This window comes from Urocampus carinirostris, chromosome 9, assembly GCF_059441175.1.
Source record: "Urocampus carinirostris isolate Australia breed hairy pipefish chromosome 9, RoL_Ucar_1.0, whole genome shotgun sequence".
Lineage (NCBI taxonomy): Eukaryota > Metazoa > Chordata > Actinopteri > Syngnathiformes > Syngnathidae > Urocampus > Urocampus carinirostris.
Window position 1 is genome coordinate 37,499,363 of NC_142357.1, and position 20,406 is coordinate 37,519,768.

General features: G+C 37.2%; 1 protein-coding gene across 1 annotated transcript in view; it reads left to right on the top strand.

Moving 5' to 3' along the window:
- Window positions 1-20,406, top strand: part of diaph1 (diaphanous related formin 1) — a 125,721-nt gene that overhangs the window by 1,477 nt on the left and 103,838 nt on the right. The window contains exons 3-13 of the mRNA XM_088343679.1: window positions 8,147-8,173; window positions 8,724-8,891; window positions 11,954-12,055; window positions 12,133-12,263; window positions 12,339-12,422; window positions 12,504-12,567; window positions 13,812-13,951; window positions 14,025-14,130; window positions 14,313-14,423; window positions 14,535-14,653; window positions 15,750-15,866. Coding sequence (XP_088199805.1) covers window positions 8,147-8,173; window positions 8,724-8,891; window positions 11,954-12,055; window positions 12,133-12,263; window positions 12,339-12,422; window positions 12,504-12,567; window positions 13,812-13,951; window positions 14,025-14,130; window positions 14,313-14,423; window positions 14,535-14,653; window positions 15,750-15,866 — 1,169 coding nt within the window. The remainder of the gene's footprint in view (window positions 1-8,146; window positions 8,174-8,723; window positions 8,892-11,953; window positions 12,056-12,132; window positions 12,264-12,338; window positions 12,423-12,503; window positions 12,568-13,811; window positions 13,952-14,024; window positions 14,131-14,312; window positions 14,424-14,534; window positions 14,654-15,749; window positions 15,867-20,406) is intronic.

A 20,406-nucleotide genomic window follows, 5' to 3' on the forward strand; every position in this document is an offset into this window, starting at 1 on the left:
TTTTCATGAGTACATATGATTGGGAGGGAAAAAAAAAAAAAAAACGATACCCTTGCTAATCTCATCTAAAGCTTTCTGATTCTGATGACTACAGGGTTGAGTCTAATGCGCGCATAGCTAACGTAGCGCTGTTAGCATGGGTGGTTTGGTCCAGTATATAAAGAGCATACTTCCCACTCCAGTTTACATTAAAGGCATCACACAAAAAAAACAGTTTTCGGTGTACGTTGCTAAGGAATCTTTTATATGGAAGCGCGTCAAACAATTTAGGGTCACTGTTTAGAAACTTTATGATGAAAACCTGCAAAGAAACTGTACAGCCAGAAATGCCAGCCAAGCAAGGATGAGCGGTAGGTGTGGGCGCAGCTATGCTCACAGCACACATCTCTGCCCAGCGCCATCTGCACCGAAGGTTAATACGTTGGTTTTCTCATTTGCAGTATTTTGCGACATTTTTACAATAGCGCTCTGCTTGCACTTTGTTTTGAAACCATAATTTGTGAAAAAAATTAGCCTAAACTTAAGCAATTGCGGGAGGGAGACAAGTTTAAAGGAGTATATTTGTTGATATGGGACACAGGCTCTGGTTTTATATTATACATATCAAATCATCAAGCGTCACACTGAAATAATATGCGCTGAAAAATTAGATTTTGTTTGGAGAGCGGGTTTAGCCGTTTTGCTGAAATTTGTCTTTGGATTAAAGGTATGGCTCTCTCAAAAAGAATCTGGGAATATTTTGTATCATGGTTCTTTTGGGTATAAATAGCCCTGATCTAAACTGTTAACAACATAAGACATTAATAGTTGGGTTTTAAAGCCTGCCCAATTGGGTCCGAAAGGTCCCCGGTTCGAGACTGGGTCGAAACATTGTTAACCTGGAGAGGGATACTTGCCCCAAGACACACCACCGGAAATTGCTCCCCTACGACCCTAGTGGTTAAGGGATTCACCCACCCTTATTTATTAAATTAGTTCTTAAAATTCCACAAATGAGCATTAACGCTTTAATTGAAATGTTTTTTAATCCCAAACAGTTTTTCAAATTGACTTACACATTGACATTTTTTAGGTGACTTTTAAATAAGTATTTTCTTATTTAACTATTAAACAGAATTAACAGCATATTTTGGACACAAACCTTGACGCTGTGTAGACGTCTCTTCAACTTGTTTGTGCTAGAAGGGATGTTTCCTTTTTAATTCCTCTCTATCTAATGCTATGTCGAATAACAAATTTAGCCCATTCATTCTTTATGACCTCATGTGGAATTTCCATCTGATTCACTTGAAGCATCTGCCAAGAACTGGCGCCTGTCACAAGCCATTTATTTTGCATAACTCTGTTCTTTCCTCATGTCTAGCAACAGGTGAAAAGCGATAGGACACTGACAATCAGTAACCATAGAGGAGAAACAGGACAGACACATGATCACAAAGTAAACAGTCGTGCCACATATGTCGGACCTTAATATTTGACTATTAATCTTGCTCAGTCATATTCTACAATTTCTGGCATGTTTATTTCAAACTATAAATGAGACTTTTTCAACATTGATTTTTCATTACAAAGTTAAAAGGTGACAGATATCGCATGAATCAGGAATGCCTATGATGCATATTTTCTGACAGAAGTATGCGTAAACATGAGTCATCAAATCTTGTTTTCAGAGCTAACACTAGTACATGTGTCTGTGTTTGCATGACTACGGTGTCCTCCACAAACTTGAGCTATGTCCTTGACGAGAGCGGTCTGTTATTTGAATTTGTCACCATAGAATTTGTGTCATGCAACAAACGCATGCCAGATTACAGATGTTAAAAGAAGTATAAACCACTAGTATGTGGAATTTATGTTTTAAATATATATTTTGAGTAGTCATGATGTAAAATGTTAGTTAACAAATATTTACAAAGCACTAGTGCTCAATGGACATAAATTTGGTGCAAAAGCAAGAGTGTCCTTCATCATTATTTGCTTTGCGATTCACCGTAATTATCCATAACGGCCAATTATGACTTCCTTGTTATGGGGCACTTTAGACTTGGTTTAATTAAGATTGACAGCTGTACTTGTCAAGATCGAGCTGCCAAGTCCACAAATAAGTGTGTTAAATGCAACACAATGTGTTGTGTACATATTTGAATACTGTTTTAGTTGATTGTTGCCATAAATTTGCTTCATGTTTGCCACTATCAGAGACCTCTAAGGTTGATATTGGGCAAACGTTACATTTACCCCCTTAGGAATCAACATTTAGATAGATAGATACTTTATTCATCCCCTTAGGGAAATTCACACTTCCAGCAGTATATTTGTGTTGAAAATAAAACAATAATAAAGTAAAAGGAATATAATACATAAATACCCAATGTAACGTGTTAATATAGAGTATTTAGATAGTGCTACATAAAATACACACGGTAATAAAAATACCGTAATATGCAATGTGGGGGTGTGGTTTAATGTGGGCTTTTACTCCCCCGGGTGGAGTTAAAGAGCCTCATTGCATGAGGAAGAAATTATTTCCTCAGTCTGTCTGTGGAACAAGACTGTGACAGCAGTCTGTCGCTGAAGCTGCTCTTCTTTGTAAATCTATTTTTATGTATTATAGCTGGTAATATGTACAGTAATATAATGTCACTTGATAAGAATGAGTTATATATTTTTCTTAACCAAGGCTTGTGTGACATGAACAATACTTAAATAGAAAATCCACAAATTTAGACTTTTTACATGTTGAATGGTTAAAGACACTATAAAACATTTTGACTTTCTATCGTAACATTTATCGTCACAGTGCACTATCCTACATGAATGTCATTTTCTTACTTTTGACAAGCATCAATCATACACTGAGAGGATTTCGAATAGATCAAACTATGAAATGGGTCTATGACTTGCACTTGCCGGGTTAGATTTTTACAGCCTTAATGGCCAATTAGAGTTCCCTCATGTCACATTACATGAACATTTATGAACGAATACATATATTTTTTTAAGTGTATTGCAGCAAGATTCGTTTCATAACTGGCTGGTCTGAGACCAATTGTCAGTGGTCAGCAAGTTCTGTACTATACTTTGTATTTCTCTCGCAAATACACTTGTACTGAATTGTACTGTACTTGTAGTCATTATTTTAAATTGGGCTTTTGCTGAGGTCGTTCCCCGAGGAAGTAAACGCAAAGTTGCATGAAGGGTGAATTTTCTGCTTGACATGAGTGTCCTCCCGAGATGAGCCACAAACAACCAACATACTGATAAGTCATTTTAAATGCATGTTTCTTGCTTAAACCCATTAGTTAAGAAGTATGTTAGAGGGCTTACGTCAAAGAGGGCGCAATTCCTTTTTTTTCTGAACAGGCCCTTTGTTAAATATGAATATAGTGTATTTTTATTATGCTGCTAGTTGTATCATATACATTCAAAACATCGGCTACTGTCTAATTTGTGCTGTAAATTGGCTTTATTACTTGCGGAATAAAGTGCAAAATATGCATCATCATTAGTGTGACTTATTAGCTTGTCAAGGTTGCAGCAGAATCTAATGGTGCTCTTTAAAGGAAGAGATACATATTGAATGGCCTTTTATGCTTTAATTAGGTCTGCCTGTGTCTTGTGTTAATCAACAAATGTGAAATATTCAAGGAAAGGTTATTTGCTGTGCTGTTGGCTTGTCATGTGTACCTTTCATAAAGTTTATATAGGTTGAGACTTCTGCAATCTACTATATGTGTAAATCTATCACAGTGCTTACGTCTACGTAGTAATCAAAAATTCGTATGCTGTGCTCATAGATGTTGGCAGAGCGGACTGTTTGGTTTTCCTCAGGGCCTGTTGTGACTAGATGTGAAAGCAAAGTTGTGTAATGAGAGAACCATTGACCAATTTGTAGAGGCAGGCGATCCAAAGAATGCAGAGTCACGAGAAAAATGAATTGCCAATTTCATATTAGGCTCCGCTTCACCTGATATATCCTTTCATATAATTGCGTCATTTAGAATGCAATAAAATTTTCTTTATTTTCATTGATAAACACAGTGTACGTTGTTTGCAAAAAGAATAGAAGTGTCACTCTAGAATAAAAATGTAATAAAAGACTTAAAAGAAAATATTAGAGTTAAAAAAATAGAAAAGAACATTAGAATATATTTATTTGTGAATCAGTTGTTTAAGTATACAATGAATGAGTGCACATATTCAAAAATTGCGATGACATAAGCAGCAACATTGTGCAAAAAAGAAGAAATGAATAAAATATGAATAACTTAAAATTAGTTTTACCTGGTTGTATCAGTATCAGAAATTATTTTCCCCCCATTTTATTAACACTCCACTTATTGAAACATGAATATTTTGTTTGTTTGTTTGTTTGTACATGATTCAATTGTTTGTTTGTTTGTACATGATTCAAATTGAATCTTTTCTTCCGGCGCCTTCACGAATGGCAGCCACTCCAGCAGCTCCCGTGTTATTTTCGATTGTTCTCGATTGTTCTCAGCTCAGGGATGCTGCTGGAAATGTGAATTTCCTTTCGGGGATGAACAAAGTATCTATCTATCTATCTATCTAATCTTTTATACATAATTTCTCCTTGGATGTGTGTATATAATCCCCATTTATACATTGTTATTTTATTAAAAATAAATATGAAGAAAAAGGACTACACATTGGTATAGTATAGTGTTATAGCCAAGAAGTGTTCCGCTGGTTCGAGAGCGTTCTCCATCCGGGCACCGGTGCTGTGGAATGCTCTTCCCCCTGAGATCCGATCTGCAACCTAAGTGGAAATGTTTAAATCTGAGCTTAAAACTCCCTTCTACTCTATTGCATATGAATAACCTATACTTTTCGTGGACAATATCTCTGTATTATTTGTGATTGCAACATCCTTTGCTGTCTGGTAATCCTGGAAGGATTGTGCGGTCCCTTCTCAAGGTTTCTTCATTTTCCTCATGTTGAGGTTTTTGGGTTTTTCCTTGCCCTCATGTTGGTTCCAGATCAGGGGATGGTGTAATAATAGTCTGAAAAAATAGTCTGTGTAATAACCTGTGAAGCCCTTTGAGACTCTTAGTGATTAAGGGCTATACAAATAAAAATGACTTGAAATTACTTGTTATTTCCTGACTGAAATAACACTTTTTACTTTTTGTTTAATATATAGTTTTTTGTTGTTTACATTTTATTAAATTTTATCTCATCATTAATCATAACGTAGTCTACGTGGCACTTCAGGATAAACATGTAATCGAAGACTTTAAAGAAAACAATATAAGAACAAATAATATCAGGATAGATTGGCCATATATACATTGTAATGTTGGATTGGCCTAGGCTGTAAGTGCATTATAAAAATAGTGGAATGACATTTAGCAGCAGCATTGTGCAAAAATAAGAATAGGTCTGAGCACATGCTATTCAGCCATGTTTCAGTGGGCTGTCCGGAAGTGGCGCAAAAATAGCAAACAGGATATATTCTTATTCTTCCCCATTATTGTATTTGCTTATCTCTCCTCACTTGCTGGTCGTTTGTGCAAGGCAGCAGTATAAGCAAGTGGCTCATAAAAATGCTTACACTTTCTCTCACCCTCTTTCGAGTCATATTTAAGAACTCGAAAATGTTATCAGTGTTTTGCCCACTTTGTTTGCCTTATTCTGTCTTTTTTGTAGCTTTGCATAACAGCTGTTTATTTCCCTTGATTTAAAAGTCTGAGTCATCTTTGCATTGCTTTTTGATGTGCTATTTATGAAGTAGAGCACATTCGGCGTCGCTTTGTTTACGAATGTCTATGAAATGTACTTAAGTGAATAGGTAAAGCTTACTTGTCTCAGATTCCAAAATACATAAAGAGTTAGCTCCAAATAAATCAAGACTTTTATGACTCTTGAGATGTATTGCACTTTTCTGTGTGTCATTTCCTGCCGTTGAGTTGTTCGGGTGTGTCTGCTTGAAACCGCTTCCCTCAATGTGATGTAATTTAGCTCAGCTCCATGGCAACATGGTAAGCAAACGTAATTCTCATAGTTAGCTTGATGGCTTTACTGAATCATCACAATCTTATTTCATCTTTATTTTTATCAATCCACATTTGGTCATAGAAGTTATACCTTGAGCTTCTGAACCACCAGGCAAACTTAAACGTGACTTGAATCATTGTTTTATGATTCTTTAATGTAGGGCTGCAACAACGAATCGACTAGATTGATTATTAAAAGTGTTACCTCATCGATTCATCGTGTTGCACAATTTGAGAGCCACTTAGCACGTTTATAATTGCAAAAGGTGCATTGGATCTTGTGAAGTTGTAAAGTTGCAGCACCATTTCTGTTCAGCAGAGAACGCCATTAGGCCGTTTAATAAACGCCAAGTTAAGTAATGTTTATTTGTACAGTAAAGCCCTAAATCACAAGTCTCTAAGGGCTGTACAGACATTATCAACATGAAACATAGGTAATGACAGTTTAAAAAAAAAATCTTCGAGGTCACCATATCCCTAAACATTAGCTAATACTGTAAGTTGAAGCGTTACTACCTTCGAAAAACTCACAAGTGTTTCATACTGCCCACTAGATCATTTTTTTATCAACTACAAATTTTAATAATCATCAATGTTTAGCACAGCCTTTATTACTATTTTGAATTTATTTTGATGTGTAGCTATTTTAAAGCGGTTTAGGGGGGTCGCTTATATGCGATGTGGGCATAAGTGTAAGTATATCTGGTACTTAATTTTGGTTTCGCTGGTCTTTTTTTTATGGTGAATATATTCTATCTTTGTTTTAAACAACACAATCCTTTCTTTGGATACATTTGAGAAGTGGTCATGTTTTCTTGATTTGGGTTGCAGCTTGTCATTAGGGTGGAATGGTGAGTCCTCAGACTAGTTGAGAACCAGTGCTATAAAGTATCTTACCTTTAAAAAAAACGAAAAAAAAAACATTGCATCATAAAATTGGCATTAAGCACTCAAACACTACAAGGTTAACACAGGAACAAAACATGCTTCAGAAATAGAGGAAACAATATGAAAATAAATAAATAAAATGTATAAAGTAAAAAGAAAAAAATAAGATTACATGTTTATTACAACACAAGGGGCGGCTTTTTAAGCATATTCTATATTAATTGCTCATTGGGAAGGTTGATCATATTCAAAGATGTAACCCCAAACACACATTTGTTTACATTTTTGATTGGCGGATAATAATTTTGCTACACATAAACATTTAATTTATTGCACTTTATTTTTCAGTTTTGTGTGACAAGTCTAAATGAAATGTGATCTTTGGATAAGGTGGTAGGAAAAGAGTATCATATACTTTTGCAGGTGTATAGCAAACCTTTGTACGGATTTTCGTTTATTGTTATTTGTCAAACACTTGTTTTTTTAATTATTTCGTATCATAGAATATAGTGTTGTGTTATTTCCGTCCAATACTTCTGTAATAATTTTTACTACATGTTTCTAAAGGAATTCAATTGGTACCTTGACATTTGTATTGCTTTATCCCCCTTAACGCTTGTAGTTTAATGCAAATATCAATGCACTATTTAAATTTTTCTGTAAAATGGACATTATTTATTTTGAATTGAAAGAAAAACACTATTTTGACTCATGGGATATATTAATAGGGAGGAATAGACTTACCTGGTTTGAATTAAAAAAAAAATCATAAATATGATTTCCTGGCACCTCTTTCTCTGAAGATGTTCATTAAGTCTGTACTGAACTGAAGTACCCAAATTGCTTATCGTTAGATTTTTCAGGCGTCTGGTTTAGGACATTAACATTTGCATGTGTAGCCTGACATCTCGTGGTCATGATTTGTTATTGCATAGATAGAAATAACGGCCCTACTGAGACCAGACCTTAAAGACTATTTTTATCAATATCATCTGAGTAATTTTCACTCTTTGCCGTGATTCAAATGTCTTACTCCATTCATAATTGTTTTGATGAGAATTTGATTATAACTCCTGCCTGACTGATTTGATTATAGTCTGTGTTCTTTCCTTGACTACAATTAATTCTTTGAAATGGATTTTTCTTCCACTCAACCTGCCTTCTTTTAAATGGTTCCCTTCTGATTTTTTTGTTTCCTACCTTTTCTATGCCAATCTATTCCCCCCATTCCTTGTTTCTAGACACTGAAACGTCTGATTCCTGATGAGGTAGGTTTCTATCACCAGCCGGCTGGCCTCATTCATCTTGTCTGTGAATAAACACACTCATCTTGCATTCAACTTTTGTTTTATTACTTTTTAGTCCACCTTAACACACTTGGTCATAGACATACTTGTTGTTACCGGGCCCCCTTGCCAGGTTGCATGTTTTAGAAATGAGTCCGGAACATTTAACATAACTAATTTCCCATTTGGCAGTCAAAAATGCATACACTATGTGGGAAATTAGTACGTCTGTTGTTTAATAACAAGAGCCCTGCACTTGCATGTTTCTTTTGAAGCATTTTATTTTGGTTTCACTGTGTTTTGTGAACTTTTTAGAATCCCTAATCAAACTTCTAAAGTTACCAAAATGAGGTTTTTAAATAATTCCAAGAACATTGTAAAAAAATAAACATTGATTAATTCATACACTCATATGTGGAATCACCAGAATGAAAATTGATTAGGGATTATTTGTTGTCTCGTACTGAATTTGCATGTTTTCAATTCAAACTCAAAAGCATTCTAATGTTTGCTGTATTTACGCTAAATATAGTTGGAACGTTTCACCAGCATGAGGATAAAGAAGGACAAAGAGAAGCCGAGCCACATCGGCCCGGGTCAGCGGCATTCTGCAGCCGCCAACTATGAAATCAACGCTTCTAGTGCCATGCTGCATGACCATACAGATGAATATGTCCTGGAGCTTTTTGAACAGATGCTGGTGAGAAAGTGTCCTTCTTTAGGTGGAAAAAAACAGAAAATCATGAGCATAAGTTTGGGTTATCTTGTAAGGGTGTGGTACAGTAAAATTGCTATATGGTCAAGAATATCATTTTGGCGAACGTGTTCTGAACCCCAGTACCCCAAATACATTAACATTTATAAAAGTACATAAGTACTATTTAGGTAAAATATACAAGTACTGTATTTTCACGACTATAGGGCACACCGTGTGAATGGGTGCAGTCTCTGTAGCCTGTTCTATTTCTGTATTTAACACATACATACGGTGCACACCGCTGTAGGCATGGGAACCCACGGCTTGCACATTCAAATAATACAACGGAAGCAAAACAGATTTTTTCGGGGGTTCATCTAAGTTTTGATTACAAAGCTAAAGACATGGATAAAACAAAATTTTAAAAAAATAGAGCTAGTGCAAAACCGTTTTGCACTCACATTCTTTACCGGTACTCCATGGCATAACCTTCAAAATCATTGTCCTCTGTTTCTGACCCGAACAGATTCACTAAATCTCCATTAAAAGATTTGCTTTTTTTCACTTTCAGAGTCATGTTCAGAGTCACTTTAACAATAGTCCCACCCAAGCGTCGACGATCCATTGTTTTTATTTTAATCCGGTGTAAATTTCTTCGGCACCAAAGTTCTGTAGAACAAAATATTTCACACAATTAAATTGTATTGCAACCTCTTGCAAAGTGTTTACTTAGCACACTAGATTCTGAACTGAACAAAGAGAGAAAGTCATTGTGGGAGAATTCAGTTCAATAGCATATTGCCATCTTCATAATGCTGTGACTCAGACCATTAGGAGACCAGGGTCTTTTGATGGCGTCCAATTGCAGACAGGCAACTTAGAGACTTACGACTTGTATAACTCGCACAGACACATGAATATCACAAAGTTTGAATTTTTCAAGTTTTCTTTTTCAATATTTTGGATGTCTTGTGGTGGAAAAAATGAGGTCCTGAAATACTTTTTTTCTCATCATAACTTTGAATAATTGTATAGTAGGGATTAAAGATTTGGGTTTTTCAGGACTGATACGATTATTAGTATAAAGATGGGGCCGATAACCAATATTTGCAGCCGATATACATTTGTTGTAAAAGCTTAAAAATTGGTGTTAGAAATTCTTAATAATGCAAAAAGAAACATCAATTATTTGCTATAAATTCAAATAAAACATTATTAACGCAATGGAAACTTTAACATGTAATAAACAGGGTTGGGTAGGGTTACTTTAAGTGGATTACTTTCAATTACTTTTGGATTACTCCAATACCAAATATGATAATAAAAGACAAAAGAAACTAAATATGAATAAAATGATGACTCACAACACGTGGTAAGCTTTCTCTCCTGGCTTTGATCTTTGGCAAAACTAACATCAAATGCGACAGAAACAAAATGAAAATAAATCCAAACAGCTTGCCAACATCATTTTTGCCATTCCATGTATTACGTTACTCCCCAAGCCTGCACAAAATTTAGTAATTCTATTCATATTTAGTTTCTTTTGTCTTTTATTAGCATATTTGGTTTTGGAGTAATCCAAAAGTAATTGAAAGTAATCCAGTTAAAGTAATCCTACCCAACCCTGGGAATAAATTACAATTTAGACACAATTAACATGACTAATCTTTCCCTTTCACATGGCTAATAAGTGTGTTAGTTTACATGGGAAATCAAATAAAACGAAGGTCTCAATGACAATTAAGCTTTGGTCATAGCTATCGGTGATCAACTACAAACAATTAACATGCATTAAAATAAGGCTATTATAGCATATGGCTAATATAGTACAGCACTATATTTAAAAGACTACAACCAGTCGTGGTTGTGAAGATTGGTGTAACCAGACCGTTTTGGGGGGCTCAAGCACCCCTAAAAATTATAGCATTTTTAAAACTGTTCTCCTTCATATAGGACAGGATAAGTTTAAATATGATAAAAATGCTAAATAGATAATAATAAAAAGAGAAACAAAACAAAACAATGCAGCATTGGAAATACTCCCCTGCTTTGAAACGGTTCCGTCCATTTGATTCCTGTTACCGCGTTAAGATGAATTCTGATAATTATGTATTGTCTCCTTATCAGTTGACCACACTATCATTACATTTTGATGGATTATCTATAAACCATTCACTATTAAAAATATTAATTGATACGGATTTTTATGATACTGAATTCTTCTTGGTAATAAAACGGCTTGTGTTTGAGAACACGGAGGTTGATTATTTATAGATCTGGTATTTATTACTTATTTAAATTACTAATTTCATATGTTTATTGACTAAAATATTTTTGTTTATGGATGTTGGTGTAAAGATAAAGTGAAATGACACTCTGGTTGCTTAGCACGCCCAATGCACCGAACCTAAAATTGCCCCTGGTCGTGAATATTATAGCGCTAAGCTACATTGGGTCGCCTCCAGTGTGAGTGACGTTCGCATGAATGTCTTAACTCATCATACAGACAACGATTACTTTTTTTTATTCAATCACTTCTGCCTGGAAGTCGGCATTAGGCACAACACCCTTGTTTCCTGCCTCCGTGTGTGCGTTGCTGCACATTTACTACATTTACTTGCCATTTCAGTCAAGGTCGGTCACAAAGGGGGTGGGGAGAAGAAAGACGCTTATTGCAAATGTGAAAGGTATTCGCAGATAGGAAAAAAATGCGAGAGGCTTAACTTTCGCTCGAGTCTGTGTCTGCAGACAGTGCAAGGTTGGAATTTCTGGCTTCAGAGGCTCCTCCCGATTTTTTATCCAACCAGAAGTTGCGTGGTGGTTGGCTTTAGAGACAGAAGGCAGGAGAAGAAAAAATGGCTCGGTCCAACTGTTGCTCGGTGTTCAGCTTAATATCAGCTATATCGGCTTCATAATATCGTGATACCGATATCTGTCAATTTCCCAAATATTGGTGCCGATAATCGCCCTGCCCAATTATCGGTTGACCTCTATTAGGGATGCCCTAACCCAGTGTCTACTATGCCTGCACTGACATTTATCATCATCATCGTCTTTGTATTCAGGTGGATATGAACCTGAATGAGGAGAAACAGCAGCCGCTCAGGGAAAAAGATATTGCAATCAAACGTGAAATGGTCTCCCAATACCTCCACACTTCTAAAGCGGTTAGTCGAGTGAATCCGCACTTCTTGATTGTCAAAATTTGACACAATTTTCTTTTTTCTGTGTGTTTGTTCACCAGGGCCAAGACCAGAAAGAAAGCTCAAAGTCAGCCATGATGTATATACAGGAGTTAAAGTCTGATTATCGGGACTCGCAGCTGCTGGGCTGTCTGGAGTCCCTACGGGTCTCGCTCAACAACAACCCTGTCAGGTGAGGCGCCAATCCCTACCTATAGGTCACCTGAAAAAAACGACAGTTTTGTTATTATGTTGCCTTGTGTTTTAGTTGGGTGCAGAATTTTGGAGATGAAGGCCTGGCTTTGCTGTTGAATTTGCTCAGAAGACTGCAAGAGGAGAAAGAAGAGTACCAGTAAGATATTTAAACCACACATTGAGCGAATTCTTCATCGTGTATGCAAACAATTTATGAACAGTTCTGTCATTTTCTTAGAATGATGGGAGTTAAATGTCAACACGAAATCATCCGCTGTCTCAAAGCCTTTATGAACAACAAGGTAAAAGTGTATTTTATTTTCTCAAATACTTCTTTTTTTTTACTGTTCAGTAGTGTAAACATAAAAGCAAATATATTATAAGATGTGAAAAAATGTTGCAAATGACTCCCTCTCCACAGTGTTGTTTAGAAATACTTTCACTAGAGGGCGTGATTATCCCAAACACAAACTCAAACATTTAGTCAAGTATTTGAATCTCTTAGGACTGTCTGGGGGTTTATTAGATAGATAGATAGATAGATAGATAGATAGATAGATAGATAGATAGATACTTTATTCATCCCCATAGGGAAATTCACACTTCCAGCAGTCTACCCCGTTGTTTATTAACAGATGAACATGATGCCCTAGGGGTGCTTGTAGCGAAGTGGATGACGTCACGCCAGTCCAAAAATTCGTCATCCCTGCGGCAGATGGAAAACTTTTCTTTGTGAAAATCCAGGGATACACCACCTCGTGTTAGCAAGTCCGCCTCCTCTCCGATTCCCCCCGGCTTTCGTGTCTCTGTTTAGCGGCGTTGAAGCCGGATTGCTCCGGGTAGCTCCGGGTGGCTACACGTTAGCGTCCGGAATGCTAAACGTGAGCCACGTTTACGCAAAACACAGCAACTGCGCTCCCTGTGCGCTTCGATGTTTTCCACCAGCACTCGATGATCTTATTTGGTCGTGAGTTCGCATTTACCATGATTACGGATGGTACCGAAGACTTATAACGCCGCTAGCCGCTTCGCTAGCTCCGGCTTTCCTTCCACGATAGGCCCCTTCATCACGCCGGCACGAGAATTTTTCAGGGCAAGGAGTTGAAATTCCTTGAATACAAAACCCATGTCCATAGGATAGAAGTAATCCATAGTGTAGTTGTCAAAACGGGAAGAAAAAACACCGAAGATAGGAGTAGACAATAAAACAATAGGGCAGCTGCTGGAAAAGGCAGCCGCTCGTGGCAGCGCCGCTTTGATCTCGCTTGATCGCTTTGATTGATATTAGAATAAGATTGTGTATTATTATTATTATTATTGTTGTAAGACACTTTCATCATTCACCATTTGATCAAACGCTACACGTATGCATGTGGCAGAAACTAAGTTGGTATTCAAATGCTTTTAGCAGGAAACTGGAACAAAAATGACTAATATTGTTTCCTACTATGAGTTGAAAACAGTTGAATTATAATTAACAACTTTATTGATGTGGAATGAGTGACAAGTTGATAAGCTTTCTATCAATTTCTGTTCTCTCCTTTAGTATGGTTTAAAATCCATGCTGGAGTCAGATGAGGGAATTCCTTTGCTGGTTAGAGCAATCAACCCAAGAGTGCCTCATATGATGGTTGATGCCGTCAAGCTGCTTTCCGCCATCTCAATTTTGGAACACACTGACAATCTGTAAGATGTTTGTTGAGTTAGAAACTAATCAACTTGGGATATTCAATATTAACTATATATGTTTTTCTTACAGTCATGAACGTGTTCTCGAGGCCATCACAGACGAAGCAGAGAAAAAAGAAATTGAGAGATTTCAGCCTCTTTTGGCTGGCATGAACAGTCCCAACATTGCACTGAAGGTAAATAATGCCCACTTGATCGATTATAGTACATTCCTGGGATATAAAATTATTTGACATTAATGCCATTTAGTTGGGAAAGTGCCATTAAAAGGGCCGTGCCATGTGCTAGGGGTCTACTGTAGTTAGAAATGCCAAATGCCAAGAGAATAAACATCTGCACCATTGTCTTTTTTCTTTAGGGTGGATGCATGCAACTGATCAACGCACTGATCAGTCGAGGAGAGGAGTTGGACTTCAGGATCCATATTCGTTCTGAACTTCTAAGATTAGGACTGAGAGACTGCCTTAGGGTACCAAAAACACTCTCCCGAATCAATATGTTGTAAAAAAAAACAACCCCATAATAATCCCGAAATAAATGTAAATGTTTTCTTTAACATCTTCCACCTTTCTTTTCACAGGAAGTGCGGACCATTGAAAATGAAGAGCTTAGAGTGCAGCTCACAGTTTTTGATGAGCAGGCTGAAGATGACTCAGAGGACCTTAAAGCACGCCTGGATGACATCCGCATTGAAATGGAATATCCTTTAAGGTCAAAGTGGAGTTGAAGTCTCATAAATCAGAAGAAAAAAAACCCACATCTAACTATTTCATAGTTGCGCTGCCCTTATTTCCAAGACTGACTGTTATTGTCCTTTATTAGAATCAGAATCATCTTTATTTTAATTGTGTTGCTACAATCACATTGGAGTCACACTCCATTTAGCAAGTATACAATATATAAAGATAATAGAAAAATATATTCACAACTAATATAAAGTATTCACATCTAAAATGAAAACTACACATCCGGTATAATTGCACTTTAAAACCGTTTCAAGACTGCTAATAATTTGTTAGAGAATTTTAACTTGCTAAGATAATTTTACAAACATTTAGAAATGAAATACAAAAATAAAAATCATCCCTTTACTTCTTACTATTTGACTCAATTTTAATTATCCAAAACTGAGTGACAAAGGGAGAAAATCCTGGCTGGGAATTTGTCAGATTGCAGTAACAGTTTTTAACACCAGATGTCTCAAAATTCCCGATTACGTTTATATTGTTATTCCTCATTGGCTTTTTTGTATACACTTTAGGGGAATTTAACTTGTCTATTGTGGTTTAGTGGTGCCAAATCTACAGAATGATGTAATGGTAGATCTGAATTTGTAAATACGTGTAAACTGATTTAAATACTGTTTTGAAATTAAATGTAAAATACATTTTAGTAGGTAAAAGTTATAGTCATAGTATAAATTAAATTTATTACAGTAAAATCTATCCCACGTCTGTTTTTGTCGCTCTGGTACTGTTACTAAGAGAATACAATAAGACAAACATGTAATCACAAAGTAAAGTAGTATTGTATCGTTTTCCTCTGGCTTTTTCATTTCTTTAAAAAATAATTTGTTTGGGGGGGAAATCATATGAATAGAAATTAGTAAAACTAATGTAAAATTTTAAGGGATTTCTTCTGTTCTTAGCCCAAATGTTAGATATTGTCTTTTAATTTTGTTTTATTTTACACTAATTTGACTTGGGAATCAGCTAGCAAGTGTTGCATGTGCATTCAAATCCATATTGAGCTTTTCATGTGACAAAAACAGTTTCCTTGACTGAAATTGTTCTACTGACGTGAGGGAAGTGTTTGACATTTTGGTCAACACTGTAAAGGACTCCAAAGCTGAGGGTAACTTCCTGTCCCTGATGCAGCACCTCCTGTTGATTCGCAATGATTATTTGGCCAGGTATTTGACATTACACCCAAGTTATAGTCACACAACCATTGCCTTACTCAGTGGTGGGCAAACTGCAGCCTGCAGACTGTACACATACTTTTTAATTCAAATTTAGACGTTTGCCTGGCTATTCATAAATGCATACCATTGCTGCCCTTCTAAACACGTATGTTCCATTTGTTTGTCATGTTGTATTTTATTTTTTTGCATGAATGAAATGTTTACAATGAAAAGGAAAAAAAGGACGCCAAACAATGGAAATGCATTTTTATTTGTAAAGGCCTACATTATCTATTTCAGATTTCAGGATATTTGCAGATGCAAAAAAATATATATTTTTTACTCATAATTTTTTGTTCTTCCTGCCCCCCTGTGTTTTCCCCTCAATTATATGTGTAATATATAATATATATATATATATATATCACGTTTCACAGTTACATACAGCAATGGATGTCAAACTAGACACATTTTAAAAAGTTATAGGAAATGACAGTCTTGCTGGAGTCCTTTTCACTAATTGCCATTTCACGGCCCTTAACATGTGTAGAATAATGCTTCTGCAATATTTTATCCCACCTGCATGCATGTTAGTTTTCTTGGCCATCCTTCCCAATGTATGAAATTACATGTTGATTCAATTTTTAAAAGAAATGAGTGCCTATCAACCCTTATCTCCAGCAAAATGCTAATGCTTCTCGTTTTTGTTTTCAAAGCCCGTGCTTTTAAAAAGGTAGGGGAAAGCAGGATATAATTGATTGTAACAGCAGATGTGGAATAATATTAAATATTGCATTGTGTGGTGCATCTGTTAACATTTTGAGTCCTGAAAAACGAATGACACACAAAACTGAGGCCGGTGTTCATGTTTTACCGTTAACTCATGTTTTGATTAATTATCAACAGGTATAATGAAATACTGTAAAACCTCTGAGATAAGACATGAATCCATTCTGAGGCGGGGATCAAAATTATCATACAGCGGGGGGATAGAAACCTATAGTTATCACCTGATGCCTTCTTAATCCCCAGTACCCCAGATAAAAACATTAAAATAACAAAGGAGTACATAAGTAAGTACTACTTACATAAGACGTATGTGCATATGTTAAAATGACACTATAAATAAATATACATGTACAGGAAATATGAAATTGGATTTACCCTTGGTCTAACGCAACTTGTGTGTGTAAATTTATATATATATATATATATATATATATATATATATATATATGTAACCGCGTTGTACGTGTCCCACCAAAGATCCACATTCACGCTGGACTGGATGATGAGGTTTTTATTATTACAGTTCTGCAAATGGATGAGTCACAACATTAGCTTTTTCTGCTGGGTCTGATCTCTTTGATCTCTTTGTAGTACTCTGGTAAAACTGACAACAAAGCATATCAAAGAGCTGTCTTTTCACTTTACAGAAAATACATTTTAGAATATCACAATACATTTGTAAATCTTTGCATTTTAACAAGATACTTTTAACAAGAGATCGTATAGTGGATTTTTAACGTTTACAATGAATTCAACATGTTTTTCTTTACTCTGAATTTTAACCAACATCATTCTTTTTTAAATGTATATGAAAAATAGGAATAAAAACAATAATGAGTATAAAAATGGGTACAATTTACCTGCAAATGGATGAGTCACAACATTAGCTTTTTCTGCTGGGTCTGATCTCTTTGATCTCTACAAGGGGAATTAATATTTAGTAAAACAGAAACAAAACGAAAATAAACCTAAACAGCTTGACAATATCAATCACATTACTATGCATGGTGAGAGATTTGTCAGCTGGGGTTATAAAGTTTAAAATTAACTTATTTTGTGGAGCACCAAAAGATATGTCTTACCTTTGTAGTACTCTGGTAAAACTGACAAAACCCCGCCTCCTGGTCACATGTTAGAAGCCAAAACCAAACCCCACCCCATACCAGCAGATGGCACTGTTGGACTCAGCATTGCAGGACATTTACCAAAAACTATACACATATTTTAGCAGGAATTTCAATAAAATAAAAGTTATTATTACACCCGTTACATACACCCCCCTGAAATTCTGCTAAATATGGGAGTGCTACACTAAACAGAAAAAAAAATCACATGCCAAAAAGGCAAATACTGATGAAAAAGAGGACACGAAAACTGGTACAGTATTACAAGGAACAAACTGAAGTGCATGTCAGTTCTAAAACTCTCCCAAAAAAGGAGTGTGAAAAGAAAGGAGGCGATCAAACTCCTAACTAAGCACAGACTCAAAGATGCCTGTTACATCTCTGAAATATCAAACATTGTTCCTGTAGTTGTAAGTGCTCACATAGGCACAATTCTTGTTTCTTACTCAAGCTTTGTTACTCAAACTGAAAGTGCATCTCTACTGAACTTAAACTAGGAACTTGCAGATATTGCGGACAAAGGATTGTCACCTACCACATGGTCATTCATCTGACAAATAAGACGACTAGGAGGCCTGATGGACTGGCGGACCCTAAGACCATAACGGTTAGGTTGAGCACAAATAACCTGAGCTTGAAGGTCTGGGGCAGTCAAGTCTAAACAGTCAGTATCCGGGGAGTCTGCGTCCAGATGGTCAGTGTTCAATGGGGTCTCGTCTGGGAGACCCATACCCAAAGGGATCATGTTTTCAGAGCACTGTGATGGGCTTTCCGTATTGTCACTTGAAGTATGGTCAACATCTTGTTCGGGGATGTGCTGACTTCCTCGACTGGATGTATCAACACTGCGAGAGTCGGACTGGGCATCAGATCTGCTGTCTAGTGAGTTATACTCTACCTCTGGATGAACTTGCTCTTCACCTGCCTGTATCACCCAGTTTACTGTACGGACATCACTGTCTTCAACCGCGTCAGGTAAATCAGGGCATACATCACTTCCATGCATAGCAGCATCAGACTCTGAGTGTTCAGATTCGCTGGCCAGATCATCCTCACAGGGCAAGAAGCTAACAGAGAGCAGCAAATTCCTGTGAACTACCTTCTCTTTGCCCGTCAGACAATCCTTGACTCTGTAGACATTGAGATCAGGCTTGACTGATATGACTTCATACGGGGTTGACTCCCACTTATCTGCAACTTTGCGTTTCCCCGGGACACCTCTGTTGGCGATCAACACCCGGTCTCCCACGACGAGAGGTGATCCTTTGGCCCTACGGTTGTACAGCTTGGCATGACGAGTCTGTTCTCTGAGAGTATTCCTCTGTACAATTTGAGCAGCTTCATGTAGATCTTTCTTCAGATGGCGTACAAAGTCAGAGTAGCTGACAACAGCATCATTGGTATTAGCATGTTGAAACATAACATCGACAGGGAGACGAGGGATCCTACCAAACACTAGGTAAAACGGTGCAAACCCTGTTGTCTCATGCTCTGTGCAGTTATAGCAGAATGTGAGCTGCTGCAGCATTTGTGGCCACTTTGCTTTGGGCTGAGGGGGAAGGGTTCTGATCATATCTCCCAATGTTCGGTTGAATCGTTCTGCGATACCATTTCCCATGGGGTGGTACGGAGTGGTATGGGATTTCTGCACCCCTGCCATCTCTAGAAGCTCTTTGATCAGTTTGCTCTCAAAATTAGCTCCCTGATCAGAGTGGATACGCCGTGGGAAACCATAGACAAGGAAGAAATCCTGCCACAGACGGCGAGCAACTTGTTTGGCGGTTTGATTTCTGCAAGGGAAGGCGTGCGCCATCTTGGAGAAATGATCAGTTACGACCAGGACATCTACAGACTTGTTCTCTTGCTCAGCAGTCCAAAAGTCTATACAGACCAACTCCATAGGCTCAGAGGTGACTATGTTCTTGAGTGGTGCACGGTTGTGTGGTTCCGGTGTTTTCCCTACTACACAGCGCTGACAGGATTTGACATAATTCACAACATCACGTTCCATGCCATTCCAGAAGAATCGTTGCCTCACCAGAGACAAAGTACGGTTCTGGCCTTGGTGACCTGCTGAGTCATGTAAACCTTTAAGGACTTTCTGTTTCAATGAATCAGGCACCACAAACTGGAAGATTTTCTTGGCCATGTGAGGATCTTTCCTTATTTTGTAGAGCATGCCATTCTGTATGGTGAGTCTGCTCCAATGCTTCAGTAGTTTCATCACACTAGGCGACTCGACAGCTCTCTCACGCCTGGTAGGTCTCTTGTGTCTATGCACAAAGTACATGGTTCTGCTTATTGTGTTGTCCTGTTCTTGTAAACCAACAAGCTGACTCTGTGGGAGTGCCGTTGACTGATCTCCCTTCTGCAGAAGATTGAAGTTGGCATCTGTTCCCATCACTTGACCCACGCCACCAGTGGACTGAGCACTGAAGACAGCAGCAACCTCTTCTGATGTCACAGAACCATTGGAGCCTGATGGAATTGCCCTTTTTACTGACTCGTCTGATGTCCCAGCACTCTCGTCTACAACAGCGTGACAATTGTTGGATACTCTGAACACCTCTTGCACAGTACTGTTGTTCACCCTGTTGACTTGGTCCAAGAGCGAAGTATAGGGCTCGGTAACAAGG